At 33.7% G+C, this 22,041-nt stretch overlaps 2 protein-coding genes across 2 annotated transcripts in view; one reads left to right on the top strand and one right to left on the bottom strand.

Moving 5' to 3' along the window:
- LOC114327684 (uncharacterized) overlaps nt 1–18,806 on the top strand; it is a 76,031-nt gene extending 57,225 nt beyond the window's left edge. The window contains exons 19-21 of the mRNA XM_028276370.2: nt 6,435–6,721; nt 8,846–9,734; nt 16,489–18,806. Of these exons, the coding sequence (XP_028132171.2) occupies nt 6,435–6,721; nt 8,846–9,734; nt 16,489–16,980 (1,668 nt within the window). The 3' untranslated portion in view covers nt 16,981–18,806. The remainder of the gene's footprint in view (nt 1–6,434; nt 6,722–8,845; nt 9,735–16,488) is intronic.
- Nucleotides 1–22,041, bottom strand: part of LOC114327682 (exopolyphosphatase PRUNE1-like) — a 414,555-nt gene that overhangs the window by 351,602 nt on the left and 40,912 nt on the right. The gene's annotated exons all lie outside the window — the stretch shown is intronic.

Below are 22,041 nucleotides of genomic sequence, written 5' to 3' on the forward strand. Positions count from 1 at the left end.
TGGTTTAGTGCTGCTGTTACTATTCTCTTCTAAGTCTTTTAACAACACATCGTTTTACTTTTATCCACAGCGTTTTTTGTTTTTGCAACATTGCCTGCTACTTTCTTTTTTCTTTGTAGTCATTTCAGTGATGTTCTTCTTTAGTTGATATCCATTTATTTCTTGCTTGGTTTTTGTTTGATTTTTGTTTCGCACTCTCTATAAAACCATTCTTTCTTCTGTCGTAGCACCTACTTATCTTTTATTCAAAATTAATTCTTTTATATTTTTACATATGTGTATATTTATTTCCTTTGTTATTTGCTTCTGTTCGAATTTCCTTTAGGTTTGTCTCATATGGTTCTCCTTATTCCTGTACTTCTTAACTTCTCTAGGTTCTCCAGTTTTTATGTTTTGTCTGCCATATCATTCTCTTGTTCACCTTTTCTTCTGTTACACCACATACTAGAATATTTTTTTCTTACTTGTCTTTTTAGCTCTTGTAGGTATGCTTTTTTCATGTGCTCTATATTCTGATTTTTATGTGTGTGTGTTCACAAAGAGGGGATGGCATTAGATAAACTTTTTGCCACAGATATTTGAAAGTTGAAGATTGAAGATGTCATATTAAATTTTTATTTTAGAATCTTTAAGAAATTGTATGATAATATCATTAATAGTTTTGGTATTGAAGCTTAGTAGATGTGAAATATTCAGCGGTAAACTTACATTCCGCTCCTGAAGTCTAGCAATTAGTGCTTTCGTATGGTTTTTATTAAGTTCACAATTAAAGATTATATGATTTAAATCTGCAGTAGAGTAGTTATCACATGAACAGAGAGAGTTGATACGCATTCCTATTTTAGCTAAATGTGCAGGAAAATTGCCATGGTTTAATCTTAAGCGACTTAGGGATGTGGAATAAAATCGAGTAACGTGATAATCAAATATATGTGGGATATTTTGCGGAAGTTGTGGGTGTATGTTAGTGTATGGATTCCTCGAAGTTTGTACAAACTTAAGCCAAATAGTTTCCCATTTTTTTCTTAATTTTTTATGCAATTCGGGAATGTAATCGCTGGAGATTGTTAAATCTACTATTTCATTTAAAGTTGCTGAATTCTTTGCCATTTCATCCACTATCTCATTTTCTTTGATTCCGGCATGTCCTTTTACCCAGATAAAGACCAAGTCACTGCTATTATTTTTAAATCGAGCGATTGTCTTTCTAATATGGCATAACAACTCATTGTTGTGTTTTTTGGTTATTGGTTGCGATATTGCCTCAAGAGCAGATAAAGAATCTGATAGTATAACCGTGTCTCCAAAGTTCTGTTCAACCGCGTAAGTTAGGGCTCTTTCAATAGCATAAAGTTCGGCAGTGAAGATAGATGTACATTTAGGTAGTCTAAAAGAATTACCACTTTTTATATTAGAAACATAATAAGCGCTACCTACACTATTACATGTTTTTGAACCATCTGTATAGATGTATTTATAATTAGAAAATTCAGATAAGATTAATTTTACAATTTTATTGTTTTGGCATGGTAAGTTTCTGTATGTAGGTTTTATGATCTTTGGAAAGATTGCGATTTCCTCAATAGAAAGGTTATATATGGGTAATATTTGTTTAGTGTTAATGCTAAAGTTGTTAGTTTCTAGATAAGCATCTGTAAGAGGGGGAGAAGTTTTAATTCTCCAATAAGAATTTGTTAAGTTATATTCAGTGAGACTGTTAATTTTACTTAATAATTTATGTGAGTCTAAAGTCCTGGTCTTTAATAGAAACTTATTAGACAAGAATTCTCTTCTAAGGTTTAGAGGAGGTTCCTGCGCTTCTGCTAGAATTGCAGCACATGGCGTTGACTTAAACGCACTAATACATATACGTATTGCCTTATACTGAATATGATCGATTTTTGATAAATTAGATTTTGACGATGAACCATATAAAAAGCATCCATAATCAATGATTGACCGAATATACGATTTATAGAACATTAATGCTATCTTTGGGTCGGCACCCCATCTAGCTTTACATATGCAACGAAGCATGTTTAAACCTTTTTCGCATTTGTTGATAATATGATTCACATGGAGTGTCCAGGTTAGTTTTTTGTCCAAAACCACGCCCAGATACTTATGGTGAGAGGATACATTAATATCAACATTACTTAAATTTATACTGGTAGGGGAACTTAACCTATGTCTAGTGAAAAAGGTGATGCTAGATTTCTCAGGGGATAACGTGAAATTAAAAGCCATAGACCATCTTTTTACACATTGCATTATCAGTTCCAAATCGCATAAACACTCATTATATGATTTACGGCTGCTGTATATACAGAAATCGTCTGCATACTGAATGATTTTAATTGTATTATTTGTTTCATTTAACATGTCATGCAATTCTGCAGTATAGATATTAAAAAGTACTGGACTTAGGACTGAACCTTGCGGAATTCCGACTGATAATAATCGAGGGCCGTAAATGTGATTTTCTGAATCTCGAATGAAAACTTCTCTGTCCCTATACAAATCTGTGATTCTTTGTGCGAATTTATAATTTAGACCGTATTTTATGAGCTGTACAGTTAGAATATCAATATCCAGAGTATCATAAGCCCCTTTAATATCTAAAAACAAGCATGCCGTTATAAGATTAACGGAAAGTGCATTCTGAATGTCGGAAACTAAGTGAGCTAATGCTTCAGAGGTGCCTTTGCCTCTGCGATATCCAAACTGATTAATAGGTAATAAACAATTACTTTCAAAATGCAATTCCATTCTTAATTTGATAATTCTCTCAAATGTTTTTGTAATGCATGATATTAATGAAATGGGTCTGTAAGAGTTAGGTAGACTTAAATTTTTGTTGGGTTTAGCAAGTAAGCAAATTACAGTTTTTTTTAAACTTTGGTCATATAAACCTTGCAACCACCAACTATTAAAAATATTTAAAAGAATGTCTTTAGCAATTGCAGGCAAGTATTCAATCATTTTATATGTAATGCTATCAAAACCCGGTGCTGTACTTTTAGATTGTTTGATTGCTAATCGTAATTCCTCCAAACTGATAGGCATATAAAATGATTCATTGCATGCTACATTACTATTGAATTTACTGAAGTCGATTTTATTTGATGCAAATTTGGGAATAAAAAACTCAAAAAAATCGTCCACCATATCAGCTGATATACTGCCCGATCCCGTTGAGTCTTTGTTTGATATTTTTTTTATAAATTGCCAAATTTTAGTAGGGTGCGTGTTTTTATTAATACTGCTTATGAAAGATATCCAGCTGTCTCGAGCTTTTTTAGAAAATAGTAATTTAGTTTGACTAGCTACATTTTGGTATTGACAATAGTTTGTATAGTTTGAGACACGTTTATACTGGTTCAGGGCTTCTTTTCTGCGACGAAACATATCATAGCATTCGGTATCCCACCATATTGGACGTTGAGTTACTTGCTGTCTTGCTCTTTTTAGGGGAATAGTTGCGGATGCTGCTTTTGAGACCTTTTCCATAAAAATAGAGAAGCTTAGTAGATTGGAGTTTAGATTTTGGTTTGTACTAATTAACGAATTTTCCAGTATAGTGGAGTATGCAGACCAATCAGCTAATTTATCATTCCATTTAGATGCTGGATTTTTATTTATTATAACTCTATCCCTAATAATTTCAAATTTGATTAAACAATGATCTGAACCTAACGCATCTGGTACGACATCCCATACACAACAATCACTAGCCAAACTAGCAGAGCAAAATGTAATGTCTACCGCCGAAGGTAGCTCTTCTGGACGAGAAATTCTAGTTGGTTTACCATTATTGAGAACAACATAGTTATTATCATCTAAGGCTTCTACTAATTGATTACCACAAGCTTTATTAATATGAGATCCCCAAAGTGTATGATGGCTGTTAAAATCGCCACAGAAAATAACAGGAGAATTAAATTGCCGAAAGATATTTGACCAATCTGATTTAGAAACATTTAATTTAGGTGGTTTATACACCGATACTAGTATGATATTTAAGGACGGAAATTTAACTGCGCAAAGTTCTAAATCTTTTTTATATGCAAAAGTAATAGGAAAATTGATAAATTTAATGTCTTGGCGAACTGCAATGGCAACACCGCCAAAGCCATTTGCACGATCCTGTCGGATAATCTTATACCCTTTTAGTTTAAAAGAATGGTTTGGTTTTTTAAAGGTTTCTGATAAAGCTATAATATCTACAGGATTATTGTGTAAAAAATTTAATAAACTTGGATGGTTTTTAGAGAAAGAACGAATATTCCATTGGATAACTTTAATGTTTTTACTATTGAGTGTACTTATCTTATTAGTGGATTGAATCATCAGAACAAGATTCAATATCCATTTCTGGAATTAGATTTGAAGAACTTAATATAGAGGAGATCATATTTCTAATATTTTCTTCTAAATTGTAATTTGTTGCGGATGAATCTGAATTAACTACTTGTTTAACTACGGTTATTATCTGACTTGTTAGTTTTTCCTTATATTGGATAAAGTCATCTCTGTGAGGATTTGGTATGATGGGATTATGTGAAGATTTGGTTTTTTTTGTTTGAAAATGGGAAGAAGTAGGCAGAGACTGAGAAATAGGTGGAGACTCCGGAGCAGATGGTTTACGTTTTTTCACTTGTCTTTTGGGTGAAGTATTTCGAACATTGGGTTTACGTAGCAAAAAGCTAGAATTTGGAGTTTGGGACGTACTAGGGAGTGGCAGAGAGGGAAAATTAGTGGAATTATTAAGAACTGAAAATCTATTATTTGTAGAAATCTTGGCATAAGATGGATTATCATGCACTCTTTCAGCTTCTTTAAATGTAATATTTTCCCTGGCCATGAGTTGTTTGATATTTTTTTGTTTCTTATATACTGGACAATCTCTGGATGTAGAGCAGTGTTCATTATTTTGGCAATAAATGCAGAATTTTTCGCAAGAAGAGTCTGACGTATGATTTAGGCTAGAACAGTTTCGACAGTGAGAAGATTTGGTTTTACATTGCTTGGCAGAATGTCCATATCGCAAGCAATTAAAACATTGAACAACGGGGAATATATATGGTTCTACAGAGAAATTGCATAAATTAATTTGTATATTTTGAGGAAGTTCATTTCCTACAAATTGCACAATAACTATTTGTCTGTTTACATATGAAATATTACCGTCTTTATCTGTTACCTTTCGTTTCATGCGTTGAACTTGAACCACCTCTTTATTAGATATTATGGCATTTTTTAAATATTCCTCAGAAAAGTATGTGTCAATATTCCTCAACACACCCTTCTTGTGTGTAAAAAATTTGGGTATATACGCTACTAAGTTATTATTTGACATAATTTTATTATCAACTAGATAATTAGCTTTTTCATAAGACTTAAAAATAACTTTAACGCGATTAAGACCAACCGATTTGATATCAAGGACATCGGATTTTATATAATTGTCAGTCAACAAAACGTGACCAATCCGGATTGGGAAAATTCTTCCCAAATGCTTATCAGTACTCTCAATATATACAAAATATGGACCTTTATCCTCAGTTCTATATCTATTATTTAAATCTATAAAATTATTTACATACCTATCCTCCTCTGCATCCTTCTTTTCGGGTGGCGAAGTGCCACCCGAGGTCTCATCCATTATATATTTTTTTAATTACTTACCTAACCTACCTATTATAAACAATATAGAAAATTAACAAAAGGAACACTAATTAACACAATAACACACAATACACCGAGAACTGCTCGTTTGTATCGTTAAAATCAAACTATTAAAATGCGGAGAATAAAAATTCGTGTCCACACTTTGACAATTATTTGACGTTTTTTTGATTTTTATGCTACATTTTAGTCTTTCATTAGATGGAAATCATTTTGCACTGCATCAATTTTTTGTTCGATTCTTATACTCCTCTCCTCCATTCTATCTAATTTTTTATCATCTTTTTCATCATTTTCTTCATATTTACTCAACGATAGAAACTCACCTCCAGCCAGGTTTGTTTCTGTTTGAGTTCTTAGGTTGTAAATTTAATTTATTTTCAATTTTGGGGTTCTCTCACAATCCGGCAACGACTCCGTTCCGTGTCCTTGCCGTTCCTTATCTGTCAATTGTCAAATTGAAATATCCATGTACTTTTTACACTATATTTACACTATTTGGGTATGTTGGCCTATAGTTTTTAAGTTTTTCTCGTGATTTTCTGTTCACTTCACTTTTTCTTGTCTCGATGCTGCTTGCTGTGTATATTTTGATTAATAACTATTTTTTTACTTGGAGCGAGATAATTGTCACCTGTTATTACTGTCACACACTGTTGCCAAGTCTCCACAAATTGGGATAATAAATATTAATATTGTATTAGGATATCATGTAAAAGTCCCATCAATTAAATATTAACTTTCAGAGAGCGGAATCCCAGATCAGAAATGCGTATTTCAGTGCATTTAGGAAACCTCAAAAGACAAAGTTGGCCCATAACCGCAGCTTCCCGGACTCTACAGTCAACAATCACACTCCCAGAAGTTCGATAGTTGATCCAGAAGATGACCAATATGCTATTGATACTGAAGAGTACTCAGATAATCAGAAGAACGTGAAGTGGAAGTCGCCGCTAGTGTTTTCGCCTGGTATCAAGTTTTCTCCTAACATTAGTCTTGGTAATAGTTCAAAGGAAAATGTTGAGAATGACTGGTGAGTATAATTATTATATTTTGCTTGTTGAGCATGATTTTTTTTAACATTTTTGTTCTTTGAGTTTTCTTGTGTGTTGGGTTTGGTTTTGGACAGGATAGATCTCAGTGTATTAGTTGCTTTGAATGTTGTTGTGATGTTGTACCTATTTCCTATTGGTCAATTAAGGCATGTACATATGTGACATTATTAAAATAATTTCAGAGTGTGTGTACTGTACTATAGGATGTGGTTCAAATTAATTAGTAAAGGTACCTAATTAAAAAATATCATACAGACAATAAATTATAATAATGATGTATACTAATAATGTTTAAGGTTTTATATTTTCATTGCAAGTCTTTTCATCTTCTTACTAGCCTAATAAAATAAAAAAAAAATCAAAATGTAATTCCGTACAGGTTGGAATAAATTTTATATCAAAGTTTAGGTGAATACAAAAGATATTTTCAAAAAAGTATCCAAATCATATTAGTGGATCATTGTTTAAATAATTAAAGAGATAATTAATTTGTTTATTAAATGTTACTATATTTTCAATTACAAAAACGCGGTTGTTACCAAAAGAATATAAATCTGTGTAAAACCTCATTACTTTTATTTTTAAATGTATTGATAAATTCAAATTTCAATCTAACTCTCCTCTAAAATGGCATTTGAAAATTGTTCTAATTTGTTTTTTTAATAACGTCACGGGGATTAAACTTTTTGAAATGCTGTTCCGATAATCGGGTTCCTGGGAATTTTTCACTAATTACAAAATTTTTTTTGTCGTTATTTCTTCGTTTTTTTCCTTTTAATAAAAAATATAGTTTGGCTTATAGAGGGGGTTTCATTAAGAATGTCCAATCTATGAGTTTTAGATTCTAGACCTCAAAATATTAAGATTTAACCAAAATCGCTTAAATAAAATATGGCTCCTTATTGAGTTACAAGGTGTTTTATTTAAAAATAAAAAGAATATATTTTTGCTCAGTATTTTAAAACTATTGGACGTAACCTTTTCATACTTGGTAGAAAGTGTAAGTACTATACACCCTATGAAATTATGTTAAATACAAGTTTCCGGCTATTACCAGAGGCGTACGACAGGGGACAGTAAATGGTTGACCCTTCCCAAATTCTATGTCACTGGTGAAATTGCCATTTTAGCACAATTTTTAGATTCTCCAATACTCTCTATGTGAATAACATCCTCTTTACTCATAACGATAAAGTCATTAGTTTTCGAGATATTTGAAGTTAAACATGTAACGGGACAGTTATTTAGTTATTTTGATTAATATATTGTGCCGCTTAATTTTTGGGAAGGGAAGGGTCAACCATTTGCTTTCCCCTGTCGTACGCTTGAAAAGAAATTAAACTAGTCGAGCTGGAATATTTTGCGATATTAAGATATAAATTCATATTATATTGATTGTTTCCCTCCTTTACACGTATCAGAGGAGTGTGTCAACTAAAACTGTCACTGTGACAGTGGCTAAACTCGTTTGATACGTTTGAATAGAGTTGCTTAACTCGTTTGATACGTTTAAAGTTGGGAAACAATCAATATAATGTAAATTTTTAGGTTAATATCGCTAGATTTCTCAGCTCGACTAGTTTCATTTCTGTTTATCTCACAACTTAATACGTTTTCCATCTTTTGTGCTATTTTTCCGGTTATTAGCACGCTCATCACTGTACATAATTTCATTATGTATACAGTAGAACCCCGATTATCCGTGTGCGGATTATCCGGGCTGCGGATTATCCGTGCTATGACTTTCTATTACTCAAATTGCATTTTTGAGGTTTTATCAAAGTAGCGTCACCGTAAATAACTCGACTTATACCCTATACGCCGAGAACGAGACTCATAATGAAAGATTTATTTTTTCTGTTACCTTTTTATGGTAGGTACATATGCATGTATATACGTACATATGTATAATATATGAGAAATAAATGTTTGGATTATCCGTGCTTTTCAATTATCCGTGCCAACGTCCGGTCCCGAGGAGCACGGATAATCGGGGTTCTACTGTACATAATTCTATCGATTTCAATATATAGTTATATCATATCCTAAAAATTTCAGTTATTTTCGTATCCATTCTTTTTTTATCGTATATTTAATTTCAGCCTTAACTACTCTTTTGACACAAATACAACGATATCACCCAGAGAACCGAGAAAACAACCTACAAATGTCCAAAGAACCCCGAAACATTTGAAAAGGAACAGTTCTAAACAAGCTTTGACCAATGCCAATCGGTTTCCTTTGAGCGACAAGGAAACTAGAAGATCCAAGGAGATAGATAATATCGAAAAATTCTCGAATATTTGTTCCACGCAGCTCTTGGAGGGAACAATAAGTACACCGGGTCATAGTGCTCATAGTAATGCTCTGGATTATTATTCGCAGTTGGTGCCTCTTAGTAATAGAAGAAAAGCCAAACAGATGCCTAAGAAAGAGCGGAATCGTTCACCAGAAATTGAAAACAAGGAAAATGTGGAAAGTAACGACGAGATGGATGACGAATCGACTCGACCCATTAAGAAAACTCCCCAATGTGACCTGAACACTTCTAAAGTTACATTAAATTCTCAACATGAGGACGATTTAAGTGACGACGATCTAGATATAAGTGTCTCTCGTCTAAGCAACAAACATCTTTCCCATAACGTTTCCGATGAATTTAATCCCCGTTCACAAGAGTATATCGATTCTAAGGTACGAAACAACTACCCCTTCTATCCGGACGACTTTCCTAGTAGGCGCGAAGTGGTTGTACCAGATGGGTACTACGGTTATGACACAGTACCTTACCGAAACACCTACAGACCGTCCAGGGTGGTGACCCAACCCGTACACTGCTCCAGTTACGTGGACATATTCGGACAACCCGGAAAGACCTATCGAGGAATATTTCCTGCGAGGACTTGTGAATTGCTTTCCCAGATGTCCCAGATGATGCCTGTGATGCAGAGTCAACATTATGTCAGCGGGGATCATGGGGATGTGTATCGGGTAAGTTTTTATGTGATACTGCACTGGGGTGCAAAATTAACCGGACACTCAGAATTTTTGTTTTTTTTGGTTTAGATCAGAACTTGTTTAGTTTGTTTGTTTGATTCTAATTGAGATAGTCACCAGATGTCACCAACATTTCTGCCAGGGTCGCAACGTGAGGCGTAACTACGATAAATCCAAAATGCATAGACACCACGTTGAATACGGTCCTATTCATAACACACCAACTCGCATACATATTAAGAAAAATAAATATATGGAAGAATATAATATTTAGAAATTGAATTAATGATGTTATGCTATTATACAGTACGTAAATCGTTTAGCTGGACGTAGGGAACATACATTGTATATATTTAGATACATAAATCATAAATACATACATTGTATTATATTGAGACGATTGTGGCAACTGAGCTCTCTCGATGACAATATGGTTGTTAACATTAGGGGACATTAACCTCAAAAATTGACAACTCATTTCGACTGACACAAATAAACGTCAAAATATGACAATGTATTAGCTAAACAAGTAATTGGACTTCGCAAGTCCTAGGTTTTCACCCAAAGTAATCGAAAGTAGAACTGGAACTCGATATTTGAACGCTTCGTGTAACTTTGCGCCGATTGATAAATTTACTAATTTTGAGTCATTTTTACTAAACTTTGGGTCATCATTGTTTAAACAGAAATAACTTCAAAACCGAAACTAAAGATTCAAACTCAACTTTTCAATACGCTTCGTTTGATCTGTTACATGTAATATTTCTGCGACTATAACGGCACTTCTGGTTAGAACTACTTAACCGGAAATGATATAAAAACCAAAATTTTACATTTGTTGTCATCTTGCTAAGGCACCTCGAATGATATGTCGCTTATACTATTTCGGTGACTTTAAAACAGTACTTACGGTTGCAACTCTAAAACCGGAAGTCCGATGTGAAATTTCTCATCTTTAATACCATCCTTGGGTTATAAGCTTTCATTCGACACCTCATTTGTCATTCTATCTGTATTAATAACGGAGGAGAAAGACCGACGGACAGACAGTCATGAAACCAGAAGTATATATTTGTTCTCTTCTTGCGAAGTCGTGTCAAATAATATATCATTTGTACTATTCCGGTGACTTTAAAACAGTACTTCTGGTCGCATTTCTAAAACCGGAAGTCCTAGGTCAAGTTTCTTACATTTATACCATCCTTGGATTCTAAGCTTTCTTTCGACACCTCAATTTGTCATTCTGCCTGGTATAGTGGAGGACTTATATTCGCGGTCGGATGGACAGACAGCCTAGGTCAAATTTCTCACCTTTATTACCATCCTTGGAGTATAAGCTTTCATTTGACATCTCATTTGTCATTCTACCTGGTTAAATGACTGAGGAGTTATATTCGAGGTCGGACGGACAGACAGCCTAGGTCAAATTTCTCACCTTTAGTACCTACCATCCTTGGAATATAAGCTTTCATTTGACATCTCATTTGTCATTCTACCTGGTAAAATGACGAAGGAGTTATATTCGCGGTCGGACGGACAGACAGCCTAGGTAAAATTTCTTACCTTTATTACCATCCTTGGATTATAAGCTTTTATTCGACACCTCATTTGTCATTCTAGCTGGTTGAATGACGGAGGAGTTATTTTCTCGGTCGGACGGACATACACCCTAGGTCAAATTTCTCACCTTTATTTCCATCCTTGGATTATAAGCTTTCATTTGACCCCTCATTTGTCATTATACCTGGTACAATGACGTAGGAGTTACATTTGCGGTCGGACAGACAGCCTAAGTCAAATTTCTCACCTTTATTACCATCTTTGGATTATAAGCTTTCATTTGACACCTCATTTGTCATTCTACTTGATACAATGACGTAGGAGTTATATTCGCGGTCGGACAGACCGACAGACAGACAGCCTAGGTAAAATTTCTCACCTTTAGTACCATCCTTGGATTATAAGCTTTCATTTGACACCTCATTTGTCATTCTAGCTGGTATAAGGACGGAGGAGTTATATTCGCGGTCGGACAGACCGACAGTCAGACAGCCTAGGTAAAATTTCTCACCTTTAGTACCATCCTCGGATTATAAGCTTTCATTTGACACCTCATTTGTTATTCTAGCTGGTATATTGACGGAGGAGTTGTGATTACAGACAGACAGACAGACGGACGTGGATAATTCATAGTTTTCACATTTTTTCAGAATTGGGTGAAAACAATATTTTTGGCCTAAGGGAATGGGAAAACTGTTTAGTGTTGAAATTAGTAAAATTATTAATTCATTAATCATAAACTTTGTTTTTGAATTGTATTTTATGCCTTATTAGCGATAACGTTTTTTTCTTGTTTGAACCTCTTTAGATGCTTTGAAATTAATGTGAAATAGTGGCTTAAATGAAGCAGTATTAAGTCTATTGTGGTACTGTACCAAGTTCATTGAAATAGTGAGCAAATTTAAATACCTGGGAAGGTGGCGTTTTGAAGACTGGGCATCGGACAGAGAAGTAAATTGTCGCATTGAGCAAGCTCGACAAGCTTTCGTAAAATTCAGGAAGGTACTGACCTGTTCAGAGTTCGATCTTCAACTGAGACTAAGGTTTACTAAGTGCTACGTATGGTGCTGCTATATGGCATAGAGGGATGGACACTCAAAACGAGGGATATAAACAGATTAGAAGCCTTAGAAATGTGGCTTTATCGCCGTATCCTAAAGATACCATGGACGGCGAAAGTCACAAATATAGATGTCCTTATTAAGAGAATCTACCAACAACGCCAATTTTTCGAAACCAACAAGAAAATAAAAACGGCGTATCTAGGTCACATCATGCGAAACGAAAAATACCAGTTCGTTCAACTTATAATCGAGGGTAAAATTGAAGGCAAGAGAGGAATAGGACGCAAGAAAATGTCCTGGCTCCGAAACATAAGGCAGTGGACAAGGATTAACGACATACAATATCTGATACACATTGCAAGAAACAGAGAGTTAATGGAAAATGTGATCGCTAACATCCATTAGTGGAGTTGCATCTGAAGAAGAAGAAGAAGAAGTGGTATTGTACGTGTTTACAACAGCTGTAGGTTTCGGCTGTAGGTTTTTATGTTGTCTCCTTTTAAAACTTGCACTAAAAAATTATGATACCAGAAGAAGTAGGAAAAACTGTTGTTTTACAGGAGGATGTTCAGAGCATTCGTTACATCGAAAATGCTTTAGGACAGGAATTTTTCGAAGTGCAGTATCTGATAAAATACAAAGATTTCAGGAAAAAATGCCTGAATCGGGTCGTCATTTAAAGGCAGTCGAAGTAAGGGGTCGCATTGAAATAAGCATAATATTAAAAGGCAATTTAAAGGCCATCAGTTTACTGCAGAAAACAATTCTGGATTACATAGTGCCTTGGCAAAAAATTCAAATCTAATGATGTATTGCATGCACAATGTGGGAATAAGAGTTGGAGAAATAGGAACGAGTTGTTTGGAAAATATCGACGAGGTTCGTATTGCGCAAGCCAATAGAAGCAGCGAGACTTCAAAAGAGGGAAAAGGACAGAATTATGAAAAAAAAGGCTTTGACCGACCATTTAAAGCTTTTACTAAACAGTGAGTGCACCCAATGTGCACAAGGAATCGCTGATTAGAGGCAAAAAAATAAGATAATTTTATTCGATAATTAACTTTTTAAAGGTTTATTTATTAAAAAAATATATTTTTAAAAGATATTTAAATGAAAACTTATTGGACCATTTTCCTGGTAACACCCTTATGGCTTCTAAAAATTGCAAGCCAGATGCATGCTGAAGCGAAGAAGACAAGAGGGATATCTAAAAATTTGCAATTCAAGACCCCGTCTGTTCAGCATGGTAAATTCCAATGGAAAATGGACCTATGTTACTCAATTATTAAGATAGTTTTGACTTCACATTGCAACTAAACAAAAATGGTATACATTTTTAGTTTATTTATTATTTTTAAGTCTCACAAATTGAATCCCGTGGAAATTAAAAAAAAATGAAAAAAAAAAGGCAGAAAAGTGTCTCCTAAATTAAAATGCATTTTTTGTCGCCCTATGTAGTGGCGAAAAAGAACTGAAAATGCCAAAAAACATTTTTTTGTGTACCTAGAAACTTCTTAACAATGTATAAAAAATTATAACCATAAATATAATAGTTTCTCTAAAAATGGTCTTTTTCCAATTTAAAAAGGATAAGTGCCCTTAAGTGTCTCAGAAAAAATTTTTCTTTAAGAAAAACTATTTGAAAATTGCCTTTTTTTTCTTGTTTGTTCTTTTTTTTTTTGTTTTTTATTTTAGAAAATAAAAGTCCCGTCAAAGTATCTCAGAAAACACAACAACGCCGACAATGACAATGACAACACCGACCAATAGAAAAAAAGAACAGTAGATAATCGAAGCCGCAAGTAAGAGAGAGATATATCAATCAGTCTGGGCACTCAATCAACAACCAGTAGCGTATCTTTTACGTTTTTAAGTTAATTTTAAAAGTTTATTTGATTGTATTGATGTTTCTAAATGTATGTTTTTGTATGTATTTGAAACAAAATTACATGAAGCTTATTTAGCTTTTAAAAACTATTAAGGTATGTAGGAGTTATACACTCACCGGCACAAAAAACGGACACTCCAAAAAATGGGTCATTTTTGATGTCTCGTATCTCCTAAACCTGTTGTCCGATTTAAATAATTGTTTTAACATGTTATAGCCTTATTTGTTAGCAATATCTCTGTAATAATATTGTTGCTAGACAGGTAAATTTTTATTGTATACCGGGTGTACCAATCAAACTGGGTTTTTCTCAATTTTCACAATACCCTGTGGAATATTCTAGCCTTTATAAAATATTGAAATTAAAACCCAACTACAGCCCCAGGTTTTCTTAACATTCTGTTTTTTTATTCATTCGCTTATGTTGGATAATAAAATAGTTAGGGACTTTAACAACTAGCCATCTTCTTTATCAATACAGGGCCTTTCTAAATAAGTGCGACAAACTTTAATAAGGGGTAATTCTGCATGAAAAAATAATGACCGTTTGCTTGATAAACCCATGTCCATAAATGCTTCGTTTCCGAGATACGGGATGTTGATTTTTTTCTTACAAACTGACGATTTATTTATTGCTCTAAAACCGGTTGAGATATGCAAATGAAATTTGGTAGGTTTTAAGACATAGTTATTGCGCGTTTTTTGACATACAATTAAAAATTTTATATTCACCAGGGGCGTGCATGCGGGTAATATGACCCGTATGCACGCCAATGGTGAATATAAAATTCTAATTGTATGTGAAAAAATGCGCAATATCTACCACTTAAAACCTATCAAATTTCATTTGCATATCTCAACCGGTGTTAGAGCAATAAATAAATCGTCAGTTTGTAAGAAAAAATTCAACATCCCGTATCTCGGAAACGAAGCATTTGCGGACATAGGTTTATAAAGCAAAGGGTCATTATTTTTCACGCAGAATTACCCCGTAAAGTTTGTAGCACTTATTTGGAAACACCCTGTATTGATAAAGAACATGGCTAGTTGTTAAAATCCCTAACTTTTTCATTATCCAACATAAGCGAATGAATAAGAAAGCAGAATGTTAAGAAAACCTGGGGCTGTAGTTGGGTTTTAATTTCAATATTTTATAAAGGCTAGAATATTCCACAGGGTGATGCGAACGTTGAGAAAAAATCAGAATTTGATTGATACACCCGGTATGCAATGAAAATTTACCTGTCTAGCAACAATATTATTACAGCAATATTGTTCAAGAATAAGGCTATAAAATATTAAAACAATTATTTAAATCGGACAACAGGTTTAGGAGATACAAGACATCAAAATGACCCATTTTTTGGGGTGCCCCGTTTTTCGTGATGGTGAGTGTAGAAGACTAGAGTATTTTAATTTGACATGTATGTAAACAAAAATATCATATGAGACAATATTGACAAAGTAGTTCTGACGTCCACAGAAGGTCAAAATATCAACTATCGTCTGAAGAAAACACGTCGGATGAAGAAGAACTATTGCAGTCACTATTAGTCACATTGATAATAAGGTTCAACGGAAACATCCACTTTGGTGTCTAGATCTCACATTCTGCTTTCTTCTTTTCTAGTATGTGTAATGCAATTCTGTCACATCGTCTATTTTACAACTTAAGTTTTCGTTTAAGTTAAGTTAGATAGGATTCAGCTCACAATGATAAGGAGGGAGGCGCAGAACAATTTCGTCTACAACGTATTTCTTGCATTCGGTTAGGTATATGTCTCAATAATTCAAGGTTTAATAATTCTACTTTCAACATATTGTCATCGAATGATATATTTCTTTGAGGGAGCCACTTCATGACCACCACCATTGTCCACCATATTCATGTTTATTCCTTTCAGCAAGTTGTATATGTTTTGTTACTTTCCAAAAAATTTGCAGACTGTTTCCTTTGACTATCTATAAAAACGTGTTAACCGCTTCAGGTTAACTATAGTACTGATGTACTTCGCGGAATAACAAGAAATAAAATCGTTATCAATTGTTTATAAACAACATATTGGGATTACCCAAACCATTAAAAAAAAAATGGAACTTTGGTTGGGAGCAAACTAAAGCATCTATTAATTGTATGTTTAAATGTAAAGTTTGAGTATTTCTCATTCTATAAATTTTATTTTTATATTATTACCACCCCTCACACCGTCCATTTAAATGCAGTGTTTCTTTTTAGACTGAAGTGGCTCAACCGCCGACCTCTTTGCCAAGGACTTCAGAAGAATACGCAGACTCCAGACCGTTCCCCCTTCAAAACATAACAAACATTATTCCCACAACTCCGTCAAGAAATATATACAGAGATAACGAAGTACCCAACGACCTTAACAGTTCATTTAGAGCGCACAACACTCCTTATCCTCGTTATCAGAATCAAAACATTCCAGTTTCTTACACACAGATCCATAGTCCCGAATTACCACCCCACAGCGATCTCAAGAGTTCTTATAGAATCCAAAACACTCCGTATCCTCGGTCTCACAACCAAAATATTCCTGTTTCTTGCCCACAGATTCATAGTCCTGAATATTCGGGATACTATTCTAGAGTGGAGGAAGCTGCACCTTATGGATACGCCCCTGAAGTTCATACATACCAAAACGTGCCACCTGTGGATAAGGAATACATATTGAATAAATACTGGGGGTCATTTAATAGTCGTGAGTAATTTTTTTGTGATCAGCGAGCTGAATTTTAGTGCCATAAAAATGTAGTATTAAGCAGATTATTGTCGTCATTAAATGATGTTAAGTTTCAAGAGTTTAATTCTTTAAGTTATATTTAGTTTCGTTGTTTATTAGCAAATTATTATCATAACGAGATGCTACCCTAGAATAAAAAAAGCTGTACCTTATAGGTACGCTCCAGAAGTTCGCACAGACCAAAACGTATCATTGTGGATAAGAAATACGTATAATCCTTGGGCCCACCATTAAAAAATATATATTACCTCCCTCATTAGACTTTTTTATTCAGTTATTCATCTCGAGTCGGCCAACTTTTCTACACTCCTAACCAAAATAATCGGGACACCTTAAAAATAGGTCATTTTTGATGTCTCGAATCTCCTAAACCTGTTGTCCGATTTTAGTGATTTTTTTAATATGTTATAGCCTTATTCTCTAAGAATAAGGATGTATTAATAGTGTTGCTGAACAGGTAAATGTCATTGTATACCGGGTGTAACAATAATACTGTGTTTTTTCTAGCATATCCTAGCATTTAAAAGATATTGAAATTAAAACTCAATTGTAGCCTTAGCCTTTCTTAACATTCTGCTTTTTGACTCGTTCACTTATGTTGGATAATGAAAAAGTTAGGTACTTTGACAACTGGCTATGTTCTTCATCAATACAGGGTGTTTCTAAATAAGTGCGACAAACTTTAAGGGGTAATTCGGCATGAAAAAATAATGACCGTTTGATTTATAAACATATGTCTGCAAATGCTTCGTTTCCGAGATACCGGATGTTGAATTTTTTCTTACACACTGACGATTTATTTATTGCCCTAAAACCGGTTGAGATATGCAAATGAAATTTGGTGGATTTTAAGAGGCAGTTATTGCGCATTTTTTGGCAAACAATTATGTATTTTATATTCACCATTGGCGTGCATACGGGTCATATTACCTGATCATATTACCTGTATGCACGCCAATGGCGAATATAAAATTTTTAGTTGTATGTCAAAAAATGTGAAATAACTACCTCTTAAAACCTACCAAATTTCATTTGTATATCTCGACCGGATTTAGAGCAATAAATAAATCGTCAGTTTGTAAGAAAAAATTCAACATCCCGTATCTCGGAAACGAAGCATTTGCGGACATATCTTTATAAAGCAAACTGTCATTATTTTTTCATGCAGAATTAACCCTTAAAGATTTTCGCACTTATTTAGAAACACCCTGTATTGATGAAGAACATGACTAGTTGTAAAAGTACCTAACTTTTTCATTATCCAACATAAGTGAATGAGTCAAAAAGCAGAATGTTAAGAGAGGCTAAGGCTACAATTAAGTTTTAATTTAAATATTTTTTAAATGCTAGAATATTCCACAGGGTGTTACGAACTTTCAGGAAAAACACAATATTATTGTTACACCCGGTATACAATGACATTTACCTGTTCAGCAACACTATTACTACATCCATATTCTTAGAGAATAAGGCTGTAACATATTAAAAAAATCACTAAAATCGGACAACAGGTTTAGGAGATTCGAGACATCAAAAATGACCCATTTTTAAGGTGTCCCGACTTTTTTGGCCAGGAGTGTATTTCGGAAAATTTTCGGGAGGGGGGCGTTTTGTAAATATATTGGTTTCTAAATTTTAGTGCGTCGGACGAGTATTTTTATCAAACAATCCTGTAAAAAAAATTATCATTTACGACTACATAGTGCGCCTACATGAATACGTATTTTCTGAAAAAAATAATTTATATAATATATACTTATTATAATCATAAAATGTATAAAAAAAATAAAAATTTGATCGAACCCGTGCATGTTACCATTATATTAGGTTGTGAATCAAGCACGGTAAAATGCACTCAATTAGACAAGCTAACTGAATGTTTTAAACTTTTTGACACTTTGTCATATTTACTTATTGTCTGAATTAATCAAATTAATTTGAGTTTTGTGGAATTAAAATATTAAAATACAACAAAATATAGACTAGGAAAACAATATATTAGATGAAGATTGGTAGAAATTTTGTTGGAAATAAAAACACTTTACATTTTCCAAATAGGTATATAATTTTTTATTACAATACTAAAACATTTACAGTTAAGTACCTGTTGCTTTTAAAAAATATTTAAAAAGTCACTACAACTATACTTTTGTCTTTGTTCTCACAACAATAAAAACTAAAACGCAACATTTGTTTACCCACAGCTGCCATATTGAATAATTTTTGACAGGTCATTGGAATGCCCAATCAGAGCAAACTTATAACGTATCCGGTGTCATTCATCTGCGCGTAGGGCTAAACATTTTTGATAAATTCGCGCACATTTACAGTTACTCCCAATCCCAACATTTTTCCGATCGCGCCTAAAGAAGTATGACTTCAAAAAGTCTCATGAGGGGATAATAATTTTTCTAATGGTGGCCTAAGACCTAGTACTGAATAAATACCGGGACCGTAAATATTTTTTTATATGTGATTGTCAAGCTGAATTTTAGTGCCATAGAAATGTAGTATTAAGCAGATTATCGTTGTCATTAAATAATGTTAAGTTTAAGAGTTTAAAGGCACGTTCACATGAAAAGCGCTTAACACGCGGTTTGATAAGGCGCGATTACAACTACATACATTTTATTCAGGCCGTTCACATGCTAACGCGCGTTAAGCACGTGTGAATAAGAGTTAAGAGAATAAAATGTATGTAGTTGTAATCGTGAGTTGAGCGCTTGCCATGTGAACGGGGCCTAAATCTTTAAGTGTCGTTGTTTATTAGAAAACTATTAATTAGGCCTGGATCACGCGTACAAAAAAAAAGTTTTTAATAGCAAGCTGAAAATTTGTTAATAGCTTAACGGTGTCTAGTCGGACAAACTTTGATGTACGGGAACACTGAAACAGGGGAAGTTTTAATTGTGGAACAGGTTAAAAGTTTGGAACGTCAGATTATGAAAACGTTCCATTTATTTTGTCGGACAGAACTTCCAATTCATTTGTTACCCTTTCTTACAAAAATCAGACTGCTATTTATCACCTGTCATAATTCATGTCATTTGACATGTTCTACTTGTCGGACTTATTAAAATGCAAATTGGTGATAAATACCAGTCTAATTTTTGCATGCGAGTTTAATGAAAGGGCAACAAATCAATTGAAAGTTCTGTTTGACAAAATATATGGGACGTTTTCGTAGTCTGACGTTCCAAATTTTTAACCTGTTCTACAATTAAAACTTCCGCTGTTCTAGTGTTTCCATACATCAAAGTTTGTCCGACGAGACACCGTTAAGCTATTAACAAATTTTCAGCATGCTATTAATCAACTTTTTTTGGTACGCGGGATCCAGACCTATATTATAAATATCATATCATATTACGGGATACTTCCCTAGAATGGAACAATCTGCACCTTATGGACCTTAAAACGTGTCACCTGAATTTTAGTTCCATAAAAATGTAGTATTAAGCAGATTATTGTCGTTATATGATGTTATAACAGTTGAAATCCTTGAATTACCGTTAGATTAAGTTTCGTTATTGATGTATGTTACCAACCTTAAGTTCAAATTCAAATAAATTCGTTCCTGTTTAAAGGTGTGTTTTATTTATCTTTAGATAGTACAATTTTCCTGGATTATTAAGCTTTATGAACATGAAAATGCCATAGGAATATGAGCAGTGGTGTCATGGTGTGGGAACGCGTGGGAACGCCGTTCCCACACTGGTTAAGCAAAGAAAAAAAAAATAAATAGAAAATTTAGGTTGTGTAAACAAAAATTAGCAGTGCGTTCCGGCACTGCTAATTTTGCCATGACACCACTGAATATGAGGCATTTACTTCATAAAAGACACACATCAGTAGACGGACAATGTAACTACCGGCTTAGTCTGCGGAAATTGTCACTTCATACCGCCTCATCAGTTTGGTTTCAAGGAAAGTCATTCTTCGATCAAATACATAGAATAACTAATTTAATTGAGAGAGCACTGGGAGGAAAGAAAGTTTGTTTAGCTATCTTTCTGGATGCTGTTCAAACTTTCCATAGAGTATGGCATAAGGGTCTTATTCACAAACTAAAAAGGGTACGACTAAAACAATACTCTCAATTATTGGAATTTTACATTTTACACATATCGTTCAGAAACAGATCCTTCAGAGTCAAGCAGGAGAGGGAGAGGACCTATTCTAAACTGAAATGAATCAAAGCGGGGGTACCGTAAAGTAGTGTAATGTGACCGCTGCTCTCCCTATTAAACACTAATGATAGGTATTGCAGACCTTGAAGGAGATATAGTAGATAAAGTCCTTTTCATGAGCATTTTTCAGTGCGTCACAAATGATAGAAAAAAGGTAAGTCCGTGATAATACACATTTATAACATGACATTTTAGTTAAATCTGACAGTTGTCACATTTTATTTGCAATTTAGCATAAAAACAAATCAATTGTGTTTACTGCATTTATAAAATGGTATTTTCTTTGATTTGTATAGTCTTATATGTAAATTGTACAGATTATATTCGCAGATATATTATACAGGGTGTTAGTAAATAAGTATGAAAAATTTTAAGGGCTAATTATACATGCAAAATTAATGCCGGTTTGCTTTATAAACATATGTCCGCAAATGCTTTGTTTCCGAGATACGGGGTGTTGAAATTTTTATTTCAAACTGCCAATTTATTTATTGCTCTAAGACCAGTTGAGCTATGAAAATGAAATTTGGTGAGTTTTAGGAGGTAGTTATTACGCATTTTTTGACATACAATTATGTATTTTGTATTCATCATTGGCGAGCCTACGGGTAATGGTCTGAATTTTTTTAAAGAAAAAAATAGTACGCCACTGAGATATTTCGAATTAAAAATTATTTTTAAATTTCACGTCTAATTTATGATTAAAAACCTTTCTTGCCTTTTTTGCATGTGGTGCACCGTTTTTATGCAGAAAAATAAAACATCTTGACGCGTATTTTTCATTTTTTGAATACATTATCAAGAAATATCCAATAATAATACTAAACTGTAACAATA

The sequence above is a fragment of the Diabrotica virgifera genome, chromosome 2 (assembly GCF_917563875.1).
Source record: "Diabrotica virgifera virgifera chromosome 2, PGI_DIABVI_V3a".
In the NCBI taxonomy this organism is placed as follows: Eukaryota; Metazoa; Arthropoda; class Insecta; order Coleoptera; family Chrysomelidae; genus Diabrotica; species Diabrotica virgifera.